Source organism: Tamandua tetradactyla, chromosome X, assembly GCF_023851605.1.
Source record: "Tamandua tetradactyla isolate mTamTet1 chromosome X, mTamTet1.pri, whole genome shotgun sequence".
NCBI classification, from domain to species: Eukaryota; Metazoa; Chordata; class Mammalia; order Pilosa; family Myrmecophagidae; genus Tamandua; species Tamandua tetradactyla.
Window position 1 is genome coordinate 154803328 of NC_135353.1, and position 21936 is coordinate 154825263.

Below are 21936 nucleotides of genomic sequence, written 5' to 3' on the forward strand. Positions count from 1 at the left end.
TTTGTGTATTATTGATTTCCAACTTCATTTCTTTATGATCTGAGAAAGTGTTGCATATGATTTCAATCTTTTTAAATTTGCTGAGACTTGCTTTGTGACCCAGCATATGGTCTATCTTTGAGAATGATCCATGAGCACTTGAGAAAAAGGTGTATCCTGCTGTTGTGGGGTGTAATGTCCTATAAATGTCTGTTAAATCTAGCTCATTTATTCTAATATTCAAATTCTCTGTTTCTTTATTGATCCTCTGTCCTGATGTTCTGTCCATTGATGAGAGTGGGAAATTGAAGGCTCCAACTATTATGGTAGATGTGTCTATTTCCCTTTTCAGTATTTGTAATGTTTGCCTCACGTATTTTGGGGCATTCTGGTTCGGTGCATAAATATTTATGATTGTTATGTCTTCTTGTTGTATTGTCCTTTTATTAGTAGATAGTATCCTTCTTTGTCTCTTTTAACTGTTTTACATTTGAAGTCTAATTTGTTGAATATTAGTATAGCTACTCCTGCTCTTTGCTGGTTGTTATTTGCATGAAATATCTTTTCCCAACCTTTCACTTTCAACCTATATTTATCTTTGGGTCTAAGATGTGTTTCCTGTAGAAAGCATATAGAAGGATCCTGTTTTTTAATCCATTCCACCAGTCTATGTCTTTTGATTGGGTAGTTCAATCCATTAACATTTAGTGTTATTACTGTTTGGGTAGTACTTTCCTCTACCATTTTGCCTTTTGTATTTTGTATGTCATATCTAATTTTCCTTCTTTCTACACTCTTCTCCACACCTCTCTCTTCTGTCTTTTCGTATCTGTCTCTAGTGCTCCCTTTAGTATTTGTTGCAGAGCTGGTCTCTTGGTCACAAATTCTCTCAGTGAATTTTTGTCTGAAAATGTTTTAATTTCTCCCTCATTTTTGAAGGACAATTTTGCTGGATATCGAATTCTTGGTTGGCAGTTTTTCTCTTTTAGTAATTTAAATATATCATCCCACTGTCTTCTCGCCTCCATGGTTTCTGCTGAGAAATCTACACATAGTCTTATTGGGTTTCCCTTGTATGTGATGGATTGCTTTTCTCTTGCTGCTTTCAAGATCCTCTCTTTCTCTTTGACCTCTGACATTCTGACTAATAAGTGTCTTGGAGAACGTCTATTTGGATCTATTCTCTTTGAGGTGCGCTGCAGTTCTTGGATCTGTAATTTTAGGTCTTAGTTGGGAAATTTTCAGTGATAATTTCTTCCATTAGTTTTTCTCCTCTTTTCCCTTCTCTTCTCTTTCTGGGACACCCACAACACGTATATTTGTGCGCTTCATATTATCGTTCAGTTCCCTGAGTCCCTGCTCATATTTTTCCATTCTTTTCCCTATAGTTTCTGTTTCTTTTTGGATTTCAGATGTTCCATCCTCCAGTTCACTAATCCTAACCTCCGTCTCTTGAAATCTACCATTGTAGGTTTCCATTGTTTTTTACATCTCTTCTACTGTGTCTTTCATTCCCATAAGTTCTGTGATTTGTTTTTCCAGACTTTCCATTTCTTCTTTTTATTCATTCCTTCCCTTCTTCATGTCCTCCCTCAATTAATTTATTTGGTTTTTGATGAGGTTTTCCATTTCTGTTCATATATTCTGAATTAGTTGTTTCAGCTCCTGTATCTCATTTGAACTATTGATTTGTTCTTTGACTGGGCCATATCTTCAGTTTTCCTGGTATGATTTGTTATTTTTTGTTGGTGTCTAGACATTTAATTACCTTAATTAGTTTATTCTGGAGATTGCTTTCACTTATCTTACCTAGGGTTTTCTTGCTAGATGAGTTTGTTGTCTGTTCTTTGACCTTCGGTTCAGCTTTTTCTGGGCCTCTCGCTTAAGTTTTGTTTAACAGAGATTAATTTTTCAGCTCTTGTTTTCTTGTTTCTTGTCGTGCTTGTAAGGTGCCTTTTCCCTCCCCACCCTTAGGAGGGTCTACATAGGTATTACAGACTCCAGCCGGGTTTTCCCGGACTAAACTGGCCTCTTATCAGGGGAAAGGAGTCACCTGCATCAGTTTTCCCTGAGGGTGAGACCCAGCAGGTTGAAAGACTTTCCTGTGAAGTCTCTGGGCTCTGTTTTTCTCATCCTGCCCAGTATGTGGTGCTTGTCTGTCTGTGGATCCCACTAGCAAAAGATTTTGTGTCTCCTTTAACTTTGGAAGGTTCTCCCTGCTGGGGGCATGGTGGAGACAGAGGAGAGGCTGTAGGCTGGCTTTAATGGCTTCAAATTGCCTAGCCCTGGGGTCTGAATTCCTTGAGAGAGGGATTCCACCTGAGTTGGGCTTCTCCCCTCCCCTGGGGAAGGCACACGTGGCAGATAGCCCTGAAAGCAGTCTGTTTCTACCTATTCCTGGGGCAGTTGCAGCCCGAGTAGTCCCCCGCTAAATCCAGAGGCAGCCAAGCCTCCGTAGAAACACCCTCAAAAACCTGTTTCGTCCCCTTTCCTCTTTTTCAGTTAGCCCAATAAGTGACCTCCATATTGACCAGTTTCGCCTGAGCTGGGGGCCTATTTTTAGTAGTCAGGATTTGTTTATTAATGCCACAATTGGTGTTTGCTTGGACTTGGTCCCTGCTACTGTTAGAGTCTCTTTCCTTTCCCTCTGGGAAGCCGCCTGTGGGAGAGGGGCACCGGGCGCTGGCCGCCATGGCTTGGGGAACTCACAGTTCCGGAGACTCACAGCCGGTCCAGCTGGTCCAGACTGGGGTACGCTGTGTGTCAGGTTATTATTGTGGCTCCGGGAGCTGTTCTGTACTGTTTCTGGTTATTTAGTGGTTGTTCATATATGCTGTTGTATGTTTCTAGTATATTTATTTTTATTAATTTTTTAATTTTTAAATAATTTTTTATTAACTAAAAAATATTGCAAGAAAGAAACGCAAACATCCTTAATATATGATCATTCCGTTCTACATATATAATCAGTAATTCACTATATCATCGCATAGTTGCATATTCATCATCATGATCATTTCTTAGAACATTTGTATCAATTCAGAAAAAAATAAAAAGACAACAGAAAAATAAAACAAAAACAGAAAAAGAAAAAAAAGAATTTTACAAACCATATCCCTTACCCCTCCCTTTCATTGATCACTAGCATTTCAAACTGAATTTATTTTAGCATTTGTTCCCCCTATTATTTTTATTCCATATGTTCTACTCGTCTGTTGACAAGGTAGATAAAAGGAACATCAGACACAAGGTTTTCACAATCACACAGTCACATTGTGAAAGCTATATCATTATTCAATCATCATCAAGAAACATGGCTACTGGAACACAGCTCTACATTTTCAGGCAGTTCCTTCCAGCCTCTCCATTAAATCTTAGATAACAAGGTGATATCTATTTAATGCATAAGAATAACCTCCAGGATAACCTCTCAACTCTGTTTGGAATCTCTCAGCCATTGACACTTTGTTTCATTTCACTCTTCCCCCTTTTGGTCCAGAAGGTTTTCCCAATCCCTTGATGCTGAGTCCTAGCTCATTCTAGGATTTCTGTCCCACATTGCCAGGAAGGTCCACACCCCTGGAAGTCATGTCCCACGTAGACTTGGGGAGGGCAGTGAGTTTGCTTGTCATGTTGGCTGGAGAGAGAGGCCACATTTGAGCAACAGTGGAGGTTCTCTTGGGGGTGACTCTTGGGCCCAAGTTTAAGTAGGCTTAGCCTATCCTTTGCAGGGTTAAGTTTCATATGAACAAACCCCAGGATTGGGGGTTCATCCTATTGCTTTGGTTGTCCCCACTGCTTGTGAGAATATAAGAATCTCAACTTGGGGAAGTTGAATTTCCCCCCTTTCTCACCATTCCTCCAAGGGGACTTTGCAAATCCTTTTTTATTCATTATTCAAATCCTTCTGGGATTTATCGAGGCATCACTCTGGACAAACCTACAAAATCTCATGCCCTACTCAAGGTTCCATGTACTTATGGTGTTCTATTAAGCTGTCCACATAAGTTATAATAGGAAATGCACTAGTCACAATATAAATTTTGTCCCAAATAAACATTTTTTGCTTTAGTCTCACACATAAGTTAAAGTTTTAAAATGTTAATTACCGTCTCTTTTCAACACCGTACATTATTGACATTCCTTTGTTCTTCCTCATACAAAACATTTTAAAATTTGTGCATTTAGTCACTATCATTATACACTCTAGGCATTCCTAAATTATACCATCTCAATGTTTATTGTATATCTTTCCTTCCGATTTCATTTGTGCCCGCAGCCTTCCTCCCTCCATCATTCTCACATTCAGCTTCCTTCAGTGTTCTAATATTATTTTATTACAGTTATGTAGTATTGTGCTATCCATTTCTGAATTTTTACAATCAGTCCTGTTGCACAATCTGTATCCCTTCAGTTCCAATTAACCAATATCTACTCTATTTCTCTCTCCTGATGACCTGTTCTTAACTGAAATTATCCAAGTTCGTTCCTCAATGTTAATACCATATGGTATTTGTCCTTTTGTTTCTGGCTAGTCTCACTCAGCATAATGTCCTTAAGGTCCATCCATGTTGTTACATATTTCGTGTCTTTATTCTGTCTTCACTGATTAATAATATTGCATCATGTGTATATACCACAGCTTATGTAGCCACTTGTCTGTTGATGGACATTTGGACTGTTTCCATGTCTTTGCAATTGTAAATAATGCCACTATAAAAATTGGTGTGCAAATGTCTGTTTGTGTCCTTACCATCATGTCCTCTGAGTAGACACGTAGCAATGGTATTGCCTGGTCATATGGCAGTTCTCTACTTAGTTTTCTGAAGAACCACCAAACTGCCTTCTACAGCAGTTGTACCATTTACATTTCCACCAACAGTGGATAAGTGTGCCTCTTTCTCCACATCCTCTCCAGCAGTTGTCGTTTTCTGTTTTATTGATAATGGCCATTCTGGTGTGTGTTAGATGATATCTTATTGTGGTTTTGATATGCACTTCCTTAATAGCCAGGAAAGTTGAGCATCTTTTCATGTGCCTTTTGGCCATTTGTATTTCCTCTTCTGAAAAGTGTCTGTTCAGGTCTTTTGCCCATTTTGTAATTGGGTTGTCTGTCTTTCTGTTGTTGAGTTGAACATTCTCTTTATATATTCTGAATACTAGATCTTTATCTGATATATCGTTTTCAAATATTGTCTCCTATTGTGTAGGCTGTTTTTTTATTTTCTTGACGAAGTTCTTTGGTGCAGAAAAGTGTTTAATTTTGAGGAGTTCCCGTTTCTTTCTTTCTTTCTTTCTTCAGTGCTTGGGCTTTGGGTGTAAGGTCTAGGAAACTCCCTCCTATTGTAAGATTTATAAGATATTTCCCCACATTTTCTTTTGGCAGTTTTATGGTCTTAGATCAGATCTAATGTTTAGGTCTTTGATCCATTTTGAGTTAATTTTTGTGTAGGATGTGAGATACGGATCCTCTTTCATTCTTTTGCATGTGGATATCCAGTTCTCTGGGCACCATGTAGTGAAGAAACTGTTCTGACCCCAGTGAGTTTCCTTAACTGCCTTAACAAAGATCAGTTGTCGACAGATGAAAGGGTCTATATCTGAATACTCTATTCAATTCCATTGGTCTGTACATGTATCTTTATGCCAGTACCATGCTGTTTTGACCACTGTAGCTTCATAATATGCCTAAAGTCAGGTAGCGTGAGACCTCTAACTTCATTCTTCTTTCTCAGGATACTTTTACCTATTTGGGGCACCCTGCCCTTCCAGGTAAATTTGGTTATTATTCATATTTCTATTTCTGTAAAGTAAGTTTTTGGCATTTTAATTGGTATTGCATTGATTCTGTAAATCAATTTAGGTAGAATTGACATCTTAACTATATTTAGTGTTCCATTCCATGAACACGGTATGCCCTTCCATTTATTTAGGTCTTCTGTGGTTTCTTTTAACAATTTCTTACTTATTTTTCTATATAGGTCTTTTCTCTCTTTAGTTAAATGTATTCCCTAAATATTTTATTCTTTTCATTGCAATTGTAAATGGAATTTTTTCCATGATTTTCCCTCAGATTGTTCATTACTAGTGTATAGAAACACTACAGATTTTTGAGTGTTGATCTTTGTGGTAGTTAGATTCAGGTGTCAACTTGGCTAGGTGAACATCCCTAGTTCTGTTGCTGTGGACATGAGCCAATGGCATGTGAACCTCATCTGTTGCTGATTACATCTGCAGTTGGCTAGGAGGCATGCCTGCTGGAATGAATGATGGTTGATTTAATTGGCTAGTGCTTAAATGAGAGAGCTCAGCATAGCACAGCCCAAGCAGCTCAGCATGCCTCATCTCAGCACTCTCAGCTCAGCCCAGGCCTTTGGAGATGTAGAAAGGAATCACCCCAGGGAAAGTTGTTGGAACCCAGAGGCCTGGAGAGAAGGCCAGGAGAGATTACCCTGTGCCTTCCCACATAAGAAAGAGCCTCAGTTGAAAGTTAGCTTCCTTTCCTCTGAGGAACTATACATTAACTAAATAAATCCCCTTTTATTGATAGCCAGTCCATCTCTGGTGTGTTGCATTCCGACAGCTACCAAACTAGAACAATCTTGTAACCTGCCACTTTGCTGTACTTGCTTATTAGCTCTAGTAGTTTTGATGTGGATTTTTGGGGGGTTTTCAACATATAGTATCATATTGTCTGCAAACAGTGAGAGTTTTACTTCTTCCTTTCCAATTTTGATGCCTTGTATTTCTTTTTCTTGTCTATTAGCTCTGGTTAGAGCTTCCAGCACAATGTTGAATAACAGTTTTGATAGTGGACGTACTTGTCTTATTCCTGATCTTAGTGGGAAAGTTTTCATTTTTTTCCCCATTGAATATGATCTTAGCTGTGGGTTCATATATTCCCTTTATCATATTGAGGAAGTTCCCTCCTATTTCTATCCTTTGAAGTGTTTTCAACAGGAAAGGATGTTGAATTTTATCAAATGCCTTTTCTATATCAATTGAGATGATCATGTGGTTTTTCTGCTTAGATTTGTTGATATGGTAGATGTATTAATTAGGGTTCTCTAGAGAAACAGAATCAACAGGGAACACTTTGCAAGTATAAAATTTATAAAAGTGTCTCATGTGACCCCAGGAACGCAGAGTCCAAATCCACAGGGCAGGCTGTGAAGCCAACGACTCTGTTGGAGGGTCTAGATGAACTCCGCAGGAGAGGCCCACCAGCCCAAGCAGGAATGGGGCCTGTCTCCTCTGAGTCCTTGTTAAAAGGCTTCCCGTGATTAGATTTAGCATCACTAATTGTAGAAGACACTCCCCTTTGACTGATTACAAACGGAATCAGCTGTGGATGCAACTGACGTGATCATGACCTAATCCTATGAAATGTCCTCATTGCAACAGACAGGCCAGTACTTGCCCAATCAGATACAGCTACCGCAACCCGGCCAAGTTGACACATGTCTCCAACCATGACAGTATATTACATTAATTGATTTTCTTATGTTTAACCATCCTTGCATACCTGGGATGAATCCTACTTGGTCATGGTGTATAATTCTTTTAGTATGTGGTTGGATTCAAGTTGCATGAATTTTGTTGAGGATTTTACATCTATATTTATGAGAGAGAATGATCTGTAGTTTTCTTTTTTTGTAATATCTGTGCCTGGTTTTTGTATGAGGGTGATGTTGGCTTCGTAGAGTTAGTTAGGTAACTTTCCCTCCTCTTCAATTTTTTTGAAGAGTTTGAGCAGGATCAGTACTAATTCTTTCTGGAATGTTTGGTAGAATTCACATGTGAAGCCATCTGGTCCTGAACTTTTCTTTTTGGGGAGCTTCTTAGTGACTTATTTAATTTCTTTACTTGTGATTGGTTTGTTGAGGTCGCTTATTTCTTCTCGAGTCAGTGTTGGTTGTTCATGCCTTTCTAGGAAGTTGTCCATTTCATCTACATTGTCGAGTTTATTAGCATAAAGTTGTTCATAGTATTCTGTCATTACTTCCTTTATTTCTGTGGGGTCAGTGGTTATATCTCCTCTTCCATTTCTGATCCTATTTATTTGCATCTTCTCTCTTCTTTTTGTCAACCTTGCTAAGTGTCCATCAGTCTTACTGATTTTCTCATAGAACCAACTTCTGGTTTTGTTGATTTTCTCAATTGTTTTCATGTTCTCAATTTCATTTATTTCTGCTCTATTCTTCGTTATTTCTTTCCTTTTGCTTGCTTCAGGGTTAGTTTACTGTTCTTTCTCTAGTTCTTCCAAGTGGACAGTTAATGCCTCTATTTTTGCTCTTTTTTCTTTTTTGATATAAGCATTTAGGGCAATAAATTTCCCTTTTAGCACTGCCTTCACTGCATCCTATATATTTTGATATGTCATGTTTTCATTTTCATTTGCCTCGAGATATTTACTGATTTCTCTTGTAATTTCTTCCTTGACCCACTGGTTGTTTGAGTGTGTTGTTGAGCCTCCATATATTTGTGAATTTTCTGGCACTCTGCCTATTAATGATTTCCATCTTCATTCCTTTATTATCTGAAAAAACGTTTTATATGATTTCTATCTTTTTAAATTTATTGAGACTTGCTTTGTGATCCAGAAAATGGTCTATCCTTGAGAATGATCCATGAGCACTTGAGAAAAAGGTGTATCCTGCTGTTGTGGAGTGTAATGTTCTATAAGCGTCTGTTAAACCTAGCTCATTTATTGCATTATTCAAATTCTCTGTTTCTTTATTGATCCTCTGTCTAGATGTTCTGTCCATTGATGAGAGTGGGGAATTGAAGTCTCCAACTATTATGATAGATGTGTCTATTTCTCTTTTCAGTGTTTGGCTCATGTATTTTGGAGCATTCTGGTTCTGTGCATAAATATTTATGATTGTTCTGTCTTCTTGTTGAATTTTTCCTTTTATTAATACATAATGTCCTTCTTTGTCTCTTTTAACTGTTTTACATTTGAAGTCTAATTTGTTGGATATTTGGTATAGCTACTCCTGCTCTTTTCTGATTGTTATTGCATGAAATATCTTTTCCCAACCTTTCACTTTCAACCTATATTTATCCTTGGGTCTAAGATTCGTTTCCTGTAGACAGCATATAGATGGGTCCTGTTTTTTAATTCATTCTACCAGTCTGTGTATTTTGATTGGAAAGTTTAATCCATTAACATTTAGTGTTATTGCTGTATGGGCAGTACTTTCTTCTACCATTTTGTCTTTTGGATTTTATATGTCATATCTAATTTTCCTTCTTTTTCCCTTTATTGATAGTGTTCATTTCTACACTCTTCTCCACACCTCTCTCTCCTGTCTTCCTATTTGTCTCTAATGCTCCCTTTGGTATTTCTTATAGAGCTGATCTCTTGGTCACAAATTCTTTCAGTGATTTTTTTGTCTGAAAATGTTTTAATTTCTCCCTCATTTTTTACATGGGCAGGCACCGGGAATCGAACCTGGGTCCTCTGGCATGGCAGGCAAGCATCCTTGCCTGCTGAGCCACCGTGACCTGCCCTCTCCCTCATTTTTGAAGGACAATTTTGCTGAATATAGAATTCTTGCTTTGCAGTTTTTCTCTTTTAGTAATTGAAATATATCATCCCTCTGTCTTCTTGCCTCCATGGTTTCTGCTGAGAAATCTATGCATAGTCTTAATAGGTTTCCCTTGTACGTGATGAATTGCTTTTCTCTTGGTGCTTTCAAGATTCTCTCTTTCTTTGACATCTGACATTCTGATCAGTAGGTGTCTTGGAGTACGTCTGTCTGGATCTATTCTGTTTGGGGTACGCTGCACTTCTTGGATCTGTAATTTTAAGTCTTTCGCAAGAGTTGGGAAATTTTCAGTGATAATTTCCTCCATTAGTTTTTCTCCTCCTTTTCCCATCTCTTCTTCTGGGACACCCACAACACATATATTCGTGCACTTCATGTTGTCATTCAGTTCCCTGAGTCCTTGCTCATATTTTTCCATATATTTTCTTTTGCTTCTCATATTCAAGATGTCACCTCCTCCAGTTCACTGATCCTATCTTCTGCCTCTTGAAATCGGACACTTTAGGTTTCCATTTTTTTTTCATCTCTTCTACTATGCCTTTCATTCCCATAAGTTCCGTGATTTGTTTTTCCAGACTTTCGATTTCTTCTTTTTGTTCATCCCTTGCCTTCTTTATATCCTCCCTCAATGCACTGATTTGATTTTTGATGAGGTTTTCGATGTCTGTTCGAACATTCTGAATTAATTGTTTCATCTCCTCTTCATTTGAGTTGTTGGTTTTTTCCTTTGGCTGGGCCATATCTTTGATTTTCCTAGTATGAAATGGTTATTTTTTGCTGGCATCTGGGTATTGAATTACCTTAGTTAGTTTATTCTGGAGATTGTTTTCACTTTTTTTCCTAGGATTTTCTTGCTGGATGACTTTGTTGTCTGTCTGTTCTTTAACATTCAGTTCAGCTTATTCTAGACCTGTAGCTTAGATTTTATTTAACAGATCAGAATTTTTCAGTTCTTGTTTTCTTGTTTCTTGCCCTGCCTGTATGGTGCCTTCCCCCCCTCCCGCTTAGGAGGGTCTATTTAGGTTTTCTAGACCCCAGCCTGATTTTCCCAGACCAAACTGATCTCCTATCGGGAGGAAACAGTCAGCTGCATCAGTTTTCCTTCGGGGTAAGACCCAGCATATTGAAAGGCTTTCCTATGAAGCCTCTGGGCACTCCATTTTTCCTATCCTGCCCAGTATGTGACACTTGTCTCCCTCAGGTCCCACCAGCATTAGGTGACGCTGTACCTTTACCTTCAGTAGACTCTCCCTGGGTTCTGAGTGGGCTCACAACCAGTCCAGCTCAGCTGGTCCAGTATGCTGTGTGTCTGGTCACTGACGTGGCCCCAGCATTTGTTCTGTACTATGCCTGGCTATTTATTATCTGCTCTGGAGGACAAATTAAATCCCACACCTCACTAAGCCACCATCTCGGCCCTCCTCCCTATTTGTCTTGTGACATGTTTGAATATTTTTGACAGAGATGTGTATGTATTCCCACAGCTAAGCTACATGCTTTGTGTTCTTAATCCTATGCTTTTAAAACATTTGTTTTTTAAGTGGTAAAATGAGCTTTTCATAGATGGTCATTCGTGCTTTAAAAGTTCAACTTCTGGGGGCGGGCCGCGGTGGCTCAGCGGGCAAAGTGCTTGCCTGCTATGCCGGAGGACCTCGGTTCGATTCCCGGCCCCAGCCCATGTAACAAAAACGGAGAAACAGAATACAATAAAACAAGAAAATGTTTAAAAATGTTTCCCTTTCTTCCTTCCTTCCTTCCTTCTATCCTTCCTTCCTTCTCTCTGTCTTTCCTTTAAAAAAAAAAAAAAAAAGTTCAACTTCTGTGTGAGACTAAAGTAAGAAATGTTTACTTGGTACAAAATTTATATTTTGACTAGTGCATTTCGTAATTTAACTTATATGGACAGTTTAATTGAACACCCTAAGTATTTCGAACCTTGAATAGGGCGTGAGATTTTGTAGGTTTATCTAGGTTAGTGTGATGCCCTGATAAATCCCAGAGTGATTTGAACAGTGAATAAAAAAGTGTTTGCAAAGTTCCCTTGAGGGAATGGTGAGAAAGGGGGGAAATCCAGGTTCTGCATTTGGAGAATTCCTGATATTCTTGCAGGCAGTGGGAACAACCAAATCAATAGGCCAAGCGTTCAGTCTTGGGGTTGGTTTGTATGAAACTTATCCCCACAAAGGATAGGCTAAGCCTACTTAAAATTAGGCCCAAGAGTCACCCCCAGAGAACCTCTTATATTGCTCAAATATGACCTATCTCTCAGCCAACATGACAAGCAAACTCACTGCCCTCCCCCTCTCTACATGCGACATGACTCCCAGGGGTTTACATCTCCCTGACAACATGGGACAGAAATCCTGGAATGAGGTGGGACTCAGCATCAGGGGATTGAGCAAACCTTCTCGACCAAAAGAGGAAAGAGAGAAATGAGACAAGATAAAATGGCAAAGTCTGAGAGATTTCAAACAGAGTTGAGAGGTTATGCTGGCGGTTATTCTTACACATCATATAGATATCCCCTTTTTAGTTTAAGGTGTATTAGAGAGGGTAGAGGGAAGGGCCTGAAACTGTAGAGCCGTGTTCCAGTAGCCATCTTTCTTGTAGGTGATTCTATAATAATATAGCTTTCACAAAGTGACTGTGTGATTGTGAAAACCTTGTGTCTGATGCTCCTTTTACCTATGGTATGGACAGATGAGTAAAAAGTATGGATTAAAAATAAATGCATAATAGGGGGAACAAATGTTAAAGCAAATTGAGTAGATTGAAATACTAGTAATCAGTGAAAGGGAGTGGTAAGGGGTATGGAAAAAAATAGGGGGAACAAAGGTTAAAATCTATTGGGTAGATTGAGATACTAGTGGTCAATGAGAGGAAGAGTAAGGAGTATGGTATGTATGAGTTTTTTCTTTTTTCTTTTTATTTCTTTTTCTGGAGTGATGCAAATGTTCTACAAAATGATCGTGGTAATGAATATACTATGTGATGATATTGTGAGCCATTGATTGTACAGCATGTATGGAATGTTTGTATATTAAGAATGTTTGTGTTTGTATGTTTTTTTGTCAATAAAAATATTTTTTAGAAAATGAGCTTTTCAAATATACTTTAAAGTAGATTAACCCATACTAACACTTTTTTCATACAGAATTATCATACTATGCTCAGAAAAGACATCATCACTCACAAACCATTTGAAATTGAGGGAACCCACCAAAATACAAGAGGCTTCAGAAGACCTTTTAAGGTATTGAGTGTTATTTTCCTTTTAATTCTGGCTTTTGGTTTATGCTTTGGACATAATGTTTTAAGTATGTTTTAGTAAATATGTTTTAGTAAATTCAAAGCTATTTTGTAATAATCCTACACATAGTAGCTTAAACTAGTTTCTCTGAACATTTGTAGTTAACTGTAATCAGTTTAATGATGACCCCTTTCCTCAGGACTTGATTTTTAAATATTTTTTTTTTGCCAGTGGAACCCTTTTTTCAAATATGACATGGAAGTACAAATACATAAAACAGAGGTGGAGTGACTCTAGGTGGAAAGGCAGCAAGGTAGCAGAGCCTCCCTTTGACTAACCCCTTCACTCCTAAGATGTAAGCACCAATATGTTGAGCTTTCTCCAGGATTCATAGATTGAAAAGTCCTGCCAAAAGAGAAAATCTATCAGAGAAGATTCTCTTCAGGCGGCTTTATCGTTGTAATTTGATTGTATTCTAATTACTTATACTGCTATGTCTGATATAAGTAATAGCTTTTGAAAACCAACACATTTCATTTTGTGTGTCTGTGTGTGTGCTATGCAATGAGGAGGTCACATTTCATTCTGTGACATGTGAATATCCCATTACTGCTGTACCATTTGTTGAATGTTTTTTGGGGGGTGGATGGAGGCAGGGGGCTGCATGGATCGGGAATTGAACCCGGATCTCCCTCATGGCACACCCCCTCTGAACTACCGATGCGCCCCCTCAACGTATTTAATTTATCCAGAATACCTCATCCCCCAAATATGGAATAAGAATTATAGTCCAAAGTATTGTATTTTCCTCTCCTTGCCTTCAAAAGTGTAGGTGCTTTTAAATTTTATTTTGAATGAATAACTGGCTTATGATAAGCACTTTATTCATATTTTCTGCTTAACCTTGTCTCCCCAACTACTTCTTCTCTTCCAAAGAAACAAAATAATTTGAGCCTTTTTGTGAAAGCTGGTGTTAGAGTAGTTTGCTTATTAGGAGGAAGTTAGTATGAACAGAAAGACAGTATAAACTATCCCAGATCCATAGAGTAGGAAGGTAGTTGAGTGATCATTGAATACTTGGCTTCTCAAGAGTCAGATTTTCTAGATTTTGAAAGTTTTTTTTTTAACCCCACTGGGAATAACACAATTTATAGCTCTTGCGTAGATAGCATTTTTAACCAGTGGTGTATATACCTAAAAACATTAGGTTTTCAAAAATAGCTGTGGTCATACATTATATAAATATGTGTTATACCATCTTATACTTTTGAATAGTTAGACATAAAACCAACTGAAAAGTTATGTTTGCATAACTTAGAGACAATGTAGATGATATTTCAGATCCAATTGGTTCCTATGTGTGGCTGTCCTCATTGGTCAGATATAATTGATAGTAGTATTTTTTTAAGATTGTCACGAGATTTATTTCCTGTTAACCTTCTTCCCCTTAAGGAAAGTTTTCTTATCATTAATTAGTAGAAAAATTTTTCAAAATATATGCAATAATCTTTCTTTTTGACTAGCCATTTAAATATGTGTGATGTTATATGATTATTTGAAATTTCACAATTCTTTATAGTAAAATAATAGGTAGAAATAATCCTTCCTAACAGGAAATTTTTTGTTAAAATTTACTTTTTATGTGAATTGGACTAGTTCAAAGCCAGATACTAATTACCTTAGTAGATATGTAAAAATGGGCAACAAAAAATGAGTGTATATGTGCAGTATGGGAACTCTATACTTTCTACTTGATTTTTCTCTAAACCTACAACTGCTCTACTAAAAAAAAAAAAAGGCAATGTAAATCTTAAGATTAATGAATAAAGCTTGTGCATACAGTCTGAGCACCGTCGTGGAGTCTCATTATAATTCTGTTTAAGTAAAACTTTTATAGTTTTAAAATAATTGTAAAACAGGCCTGGCAGAAATACCTTTTAATAAACTTAAATGCTTTATTATACATGACATATCCATTTCTAAAATAATTGTGAAAGGAGGAATCTACTTAATTTTTATAATTACTTTAGTCTAATATACCACTTGTACATTTGTTTTAACATCATCCCTAATCTATTTCCTATTATAAGTACTCTGAGGATGGAACCTAAATGAAATAAACCAAAACCTAGATTTCCAAAAGATTAAAACACATTCCTATGAAGTCTTTGAAGTATTGTAGAAGCCAAATATTGTGTATGCTCTATTTAAAAGTCTAAACAGTAGTTGGACCATAATTTTAAAACCATAATTTAGTTTAACACATATTCATCAAATGAGTAGCTTAGTATCTTAATGCTGTATGTCTTCAGTCATTTCTCCTTCTCATGACTTTGCAGCTGTCTTCTTTTTAAAAAGAAGCAGTAACTCCAGCAAAAGTAACTCGCCTGACTAAGCCTCAATCTCTTCTTTCTGGCATTGCTGGGTTAATCTGAATTTTGTTATCAGAAGAGGAACAAATAGTGTTTGAAGAGGCTTTTTATTTAATGTAATTTTTGTAGTGTTTGTGAACAATTTTATTGACTTCCCTAGATACTAGTTAATAGTGTGTTTAGTCTAATGATAGAATTTATTTAGGAATTATTTCGCATTTCATGTTGAAGGAATCTTACCTTTCCTTTGACGTCACTGTAAGTGTATGCAGGTTTATTCAGACCTTAACTTTCTATAAACTAATTTTTTAAAGAAATTTAGCTTTTGTTTTAAGCTTTAATAGCTCACAAATAGTAAACCCTTCTCCCTAGGCGTTCTAAAAGGGACCACTATTAATTCTATCCCATTTATTGGACCCTGCTCATCTAGTAGTTGAGATGTGACCCATGGGTATTTTTTATTTTAGGTAATGAAAGAATTTGTTTAACAGCACCCTCTCTATACAACTGTGTGACCAAACATTTACATGTAACCACATTATATTTTCTTTTTTATTGTGAACATTTGCTTGAAAGAATTGAGAACACAGATGAGCAGATAATACATTTTACCCTTGATAATTACCAATCTTCTAGATAGAATTCTGATTTTATAAAAAGAACACATTTAGGAATAGGTTTCGTATGCAGTGACTCCTGTTTTGAAGGTATACTTTTTGTTGTTTTGAAGACAACTTTTATTCTGACCCTTGTCTCTACCCAATAAATGACAACTGGTTGAGTCCCTAACTAAAAAGAGATTGAAGAAAAGGCTTTTTGCTTGTGCCATTAAAAGAACTAAATGCTATTTTATGCTCTTCAAGCCTGGAGAGCCTTTTTCTTGGACTTCTTTTGAGACCCTTGGTGGAGATTCCTGTTGGCTGAATCAGAAAGACCAGCTGCCTGTCATGTGCTCAAATGGAATCTCCACTAAATTGTTAGCCCATGAAGGGAAAAGAATGGGTCTTTTTAGTACAAAAAAGATGTTTTACTTTTTGTACCTTGTACGTAGTGTTAGGTATGAATTTAGTTAAAGAAGTTCAGAACAATTTTGAAGTTAGATATACCTGAGAGAGCATGTTGGGTTACCACAACCTGTCATACTTTCTCCTGACTTCTTGAGATTAGATGTCCAATATTCAATTTATGGTGAACTTGTCCTTGTTTAAAGTCTAATTTTGCCTAGGGTTTTTCTTCACACAGTTTCAAATTTATTTTATATAGGAAAATTTAATTCAGCAGTTTTAGGGAGAAATCCCGTTTCATAGTCAATCACTTATAGAGACCATATATGAAACTTTGGGCCACTTCTCCCTTCTGTTTTAGATATTTTGGGAGGATGACTGGAAATGCAGGTGAGCATGAAGGAATGTGTGATATGGGTACAGTAGGAGGGAGGTTTGGAGAATGTTGGAGAAGAAATAAAATAATTATATTTTTGACTAACAAAAGTGAAAAATCTCCTGCCTTCTCCCACCTCCAACAGTCAGTTAACAAAAGGCTATTCCTCTTATTAAATAAGTGAGAAACATGCAAATATTCATTGTGCTCTAATACCTATTGCAATACTGGACAGAATACAGACTAGGAAATAGCCTTTTTAAGTATAACTCCTATCTTGAGAATATTTGCTGCAATGGAATTTTTTTTTTTTTTTTTTTTTTTTTTTTTGCATGGGCAGGCTCTGGGAATCGAACCCAGGTCTCTGGGCATGGCAGGCAAGAACTCTGCCATTGAGCCACTGTTGCCCGCCCTGCAATGGGATTTTTATGGTAAAGAAAGACTGATTTGAAGGTACTTAGTAAAATTAAGAGAGTTTTTTAGTTTTGAATAGCTGTTGGTATTTCTGGTCTCCACCCCCCACCTCTCTGCTACATACCCAAAGACACTTTGGGGGTTGATATATTTCACCATGAATCAGAGGAATAATTTTAGCTCATTAAAAGTTTTGAAGGTTGTATTTCTCCCTAGCATGATAAATATAAAAAATTAACCTCATTTTTTTAACTTCCCAGTTTTTAAAATTGGGTTTATGTAAGTAAAGATTTGTTTTAAAGAAAATTATTAGTGTATAAATAAGCCAGGAAGCCAGTTTGAGGGAAACTTTATTACTATCATAACACCTTCCCTTTTAATATCTGAAGTGCCTGGAGTCAGAGCAGCTCTGGAATATCAGGTATTTTTCCATCTGCTATACCAGTAAACTTAGGCGCTGTTATTTTAACATTTAATTACTTTTTCCTTTACAGGCCAACTTTAGCAGTGGCAGATTGCAGCCCCATTATAAATCAGGCCTAGTACAGAAGAGCTTGTACATTCAGGCTAAATATCAGCGTTTACGTTTCGCTGGTCCAAGGGGATTTATCACTAATAAATTCAGAGAACGATTACTGAGGAAAAAAAAGGTTAGTTGGATTATGATCACTTGAAAATGTTGTGACTTTTGAACTCCTAAATTATCTATGTTAATTAAAATAAATTGGGTTTTTCATTTGATTTTGATTTAAACAACCTGGATTTTAAAAAGGTTCTTATATTGCGTGATAGTCAAATCAAAATTTCAAGGGTTAATATGAAGTTATGTTTCAAGTTAATGTGAGACTGTTTAACCGTAAAATACTTTTAGCTGTTATACCTCAAATGTTTTGAATGTGCTAATTGTTTGAACTTTTTTACTCTAGAATTTTTACTGTAGAATTTCTGTTGTATGGTTAATCTTTAAAATGACAATTCGGGTAAGACTTTTAATATTTTAGCCTTATAAGAATGTGAATTATCTAGTTACCAAAAAATATTGAACTGACTGTATTAAAAGGTTAAATAATTGCAAAATACAATAACTCTTAATGACAGCGAGTTTCTTTACTTGATGATTTTTATTATTTAAATTAGCCATATCAGAATTTCAAAATGTAACACAAAAAGGATATAAAATTAACTTGTATATGATAATTATATTTTAAATGAGAATCTTGGCATTGCATGAGTTAATGGAAGCATGTGTATCAGTTTTTTTAATTCATTTTGGTTCATAATTTTGAGCTAATTATTTTCTTCTGAGAAATGTACATATTTCTAGTGTTGCTGTCAGATAGCCCAGTTGTGGCTTTATGAATTTTATAATCGTAAATGTTTCCCTAAATATTCATGCTTATGAAATCTTTACATTGAGCTTTCTTAGTGATTTTAATAAAACTTAACATTTTTTTGAAAGATGGACTGGTAGAATGAAGCTGACAACTGATCATTTTAAAAATTTTGGAGTTAAATAGAGCATTGTATGTAATCACCCCATTCCCCAGTTTTCACTGAGTGCCTTAAAAGAAGTTTTTAATTTCATTGTATATGTCACTCTTGGTTTTATAAAAGCCATCCCTTTTTTTAAAACGTGAGTGTAATTGGGGTCATTTTCCCCCTTTGTATGCTTCCCTGCTGTCAGGCTGTACCAGGGCTTAGAGTGAGGTGCTACTTTTCTTCCCTGCCATCTATGGCAAGTTTCTTTGAAGCAGACCTTTTGTACACTTGTTCCCAATCACAGGTGTCAGCCTTACTGTTCTCAAAGAAGCTAGTCATTGATCTGTGCTCTAGAGGGAAGGTTGAGGCTGACTTTTTTCTCAGTTGCAAGGTCGAGTTTCTGGTAGATGGTATTGGCTTCTGTTCTGTTAGCTCTCTGAGTTTTGAGTTTTAGCTTCATTCACCTCCAGTTTTTTGTTGTTGTTGTTTTGAGAGGTTATTTTTTTTATTTTTATTAATAAAACCAATCAACATACAACACCAACATTCTTAATGTATGAGTATTCCATACTTGGTATGCAATCAATGGCTCACAATATTATCACATAGTTGTATATTCATCACCATGATCATTTCTCAGAACATTTACATCACTCCAGAAAAAGAAAAAAGAAAAAACTCATACATACCATACCCCTTACCCCTCCCTTTCATTGATCACTAGCATTTCCATCTACCCAACAGATTTTAACCTTTGTTCCCCCTATTATTTATTTATTCTTAATCCTTATTTTTAACTCGTTGTCCATACCATAGATAAAAGGAGCATCAGAACAAGGTTTTCACAATCACACAGTCACTCTGTGAAAGCTGTATCATGATACAATCATCTGAAAGAAACATGGCTACTGGGACACAGCTCTACAGTTTCAGGCCCTTCCCTCTAGCCTCTCTAATACACCTTAAACTGAAAAGGGGTTATCTATATAATGTGTAAGAATAACCTCCAGCATAACTTCTTGACTCTGTTTAAAATCTCTCCACCTCTGACACTTTTATTTTGTCTCATTTCTCTCTTCCCCCTTTTGGTCAAGAAGATTTCCTCAATCCCTTGATACTGAGTCCCAGCTCATTCTAGGATTTCTGTCCCATGTTGCCAGGGAGGTATACACCCGTGGGAGTCATGTCCCATGTAGAGAGGTGGAGGGCAGTGAGTTTGCTTACCATGTTGGCTGAGAGATAGGCCACATCTGAGCAACAAAAGAGGTTCTCTGGGGGGTGACTCTTAGGCCTAATTTTAAGTAGGCTGAGCCTATCCTTTGCTCACCTCCAGTGTTACCTCTACCTTTTAGATGATTTCAGGCTCCTGAGTGCTTATATGACTATCTGCTTAGGCCTGCATTTTCTGTATAGTCATTGAACTTGCTCCAATATATCATTCTTTCCTTTGCCTCAGCTTGCCCAGTTCATTTTGGTCACCTCATTCCTTCAAATCACATTGTCCATTAGTTCCACTTAACAGTAAGTAGCAATCAGATATTAGACTTGTATCATAGGACAGGAAAAGTATGTAGCTTCTAAAATATAGCAGTTGTAGTTAGAGTCCAGTGCAGGTCACAGCCCACCATCCTGTTGCCTTCTACTGCTATCTGAATGCTTGTGTTCCCAACATACTGGATTTTTAAAAAAATCATGGTCTGCTACTTTTCTAGTGTCTTTTCCTCTTTTTCCTTGGCCTACCCTTCAGGGTATTGTATTGTAGCTATTTTGACATGGGCTTTTCCAATCTGGCCAATGTCAGTACCTACAAGCAAGCCATAACCAGGTTTTTTATAGGTCTGTGTTTGAACAAGGCCCAGCTCTATGAGTATAGCATCAAATCAGGTACTCTTCTATTAGCACCCTACCTAACAGTTGGGCTCCACACTTCTCCTAATTTTCAGGGAAAGGAGTGAGGCATCGCCTCTGCTCTTTCTGCTAAGGTCTGACCTAAGCTGCATAAAGTGAACTTCGTCTGTAAGTTGTCCCAGTAGTACTCTGCCACTCTGGAATCCCATTCCGTCAATAGAAACTGATGACTTGGACTTGTTACTCCATCTTACCTCTGTCTTCATGCCCTAAAATAAAGAGGAATCTTTGGTTTCTTCCATTGTTGCTTCTGGTATCATCAAATATATAGCCCTTAAATTAGGGGCACTGTTATATGTGTATACACACACACACATACCCACACATTCATATTCTCTAAAACATTAGTGTACAAAACCATTGTGTCAGGGGTCTCCTTCACTTGAAGAACTTAAAGGACTCAGTGTCTTGTCATCGACATTGCTATGTTTTATTACAGCAAAAGAGTACACGGCAAAATCAACAAACACTAAAAGGTACATGAGGTGAAGTCCAGGTGAGACCAGGTACAAACTTGCAGAGTAGAGTCCTGTCCTGGTGGAATCACACAAGATGTGTTCATTTCCTCCAGCAACCAGTTGTAACAACATGTGTGAAATATTGCCAACCAGGGAAGCTTTTTAGAGACTCGGTGCCTAGGCTTTTTGTTTGTTTGTTTAATCGATGGCTCTCATGTAGGCACCCCAGCCAGGCACAACCCAAATTCCAGACTCCCAGAAGGAAAGCAGGTGTTCAACATAAACCATATTGTTTGTATCGGTTTAGGCACAATGAGCCACTCTTAGCATTTAAGAGTGAGTCATTGTTATCAGCCACCTGAAATCAAAGGTCCCAGACACCAGTCAAGGGCTAACCTTGAAAGCATGCCTTTCCAAGGATAGCAGTTAGGAACTGCTATGTTAGTTCTTTTCTGCATAACCACATTTTTAAAAATTTATTTATTAATTTAAAAAAAATTAACAAACGAACTAAAACATTAACATATATAATCAGTAATTCACAACATCATTACTTAGCTGCACATTCATCATTTCTTACATTTGCATCAATTCAGAAAAAGAAATAAAACAAAAACAGAAAAAAAAGTTTATACATACCATACCCCTTACCCCTCGCCTTCATTAGCATTTCAAACTAAATTTATTTTAACATTTGTTCCCCCTATTATTTATTTTTATTCCATATGTTCTACTCGTCTGTTGCCAAGGTAGATAAAAGAAGCATCAGACACAAGGTTTTCACAATCACACAGTCACATTGTGAAAGCTATATCATTATTCAATCATCATCAAGAAACATGGCTACTGGAACACAGCTCTACATTTTCAGGCAGTTCCCCCTAGCCTCTCCATTACATCTTGAATAACAAGGTGATGTCTATTTAATGCGTAAGAATAACCTCCAGGATAACCTCTTGACTCTGTTTGGAATCTCTCAGTCATTGACACTTTGTCTCATTTCACTCTTCCCCCTTTTGGTCGAGAAAGTTTTCTGAATCCCTTGATGCTGAATCTCAGCTAATTCTAGGATTTCTGTCCCACGTTGCCAGGAAGGTCCACACCCCTGGGAGTCATGTCCCACGTAGACAGGGGAGGGTGGT

At 37.1% G+C, this 21936-nt stretch overlaps 1 protein-coding gene across 6 annotated transcripts in view; it reads left to right on the forward strand.

Moving 5' to 3' along the window:
- Positions 1-21936, forward strand: part of BCLAF3 (BCLAF1 and THRAP3 family member 3) — a 123810-nt gene that overhangs the window by 95396 nt on the left and 6478 nt on the right. For all 6 annotated transcript variants that reach the window (XM_077145209.1, XM_077145210.1, XM_077145207.1 and 3 more), the window contains 2 exons: positions 12688-12786; positions 17444-17599. In XM_077145209.1, coding sequence (XP_077001324.1) covers positions 12688-12786; positions 17444-17599 — 255 coding nt within the window. The remainder of the gene's footprint in view (positions 1-12687; positions 12787-17443; positions 17600-21936) is intronic.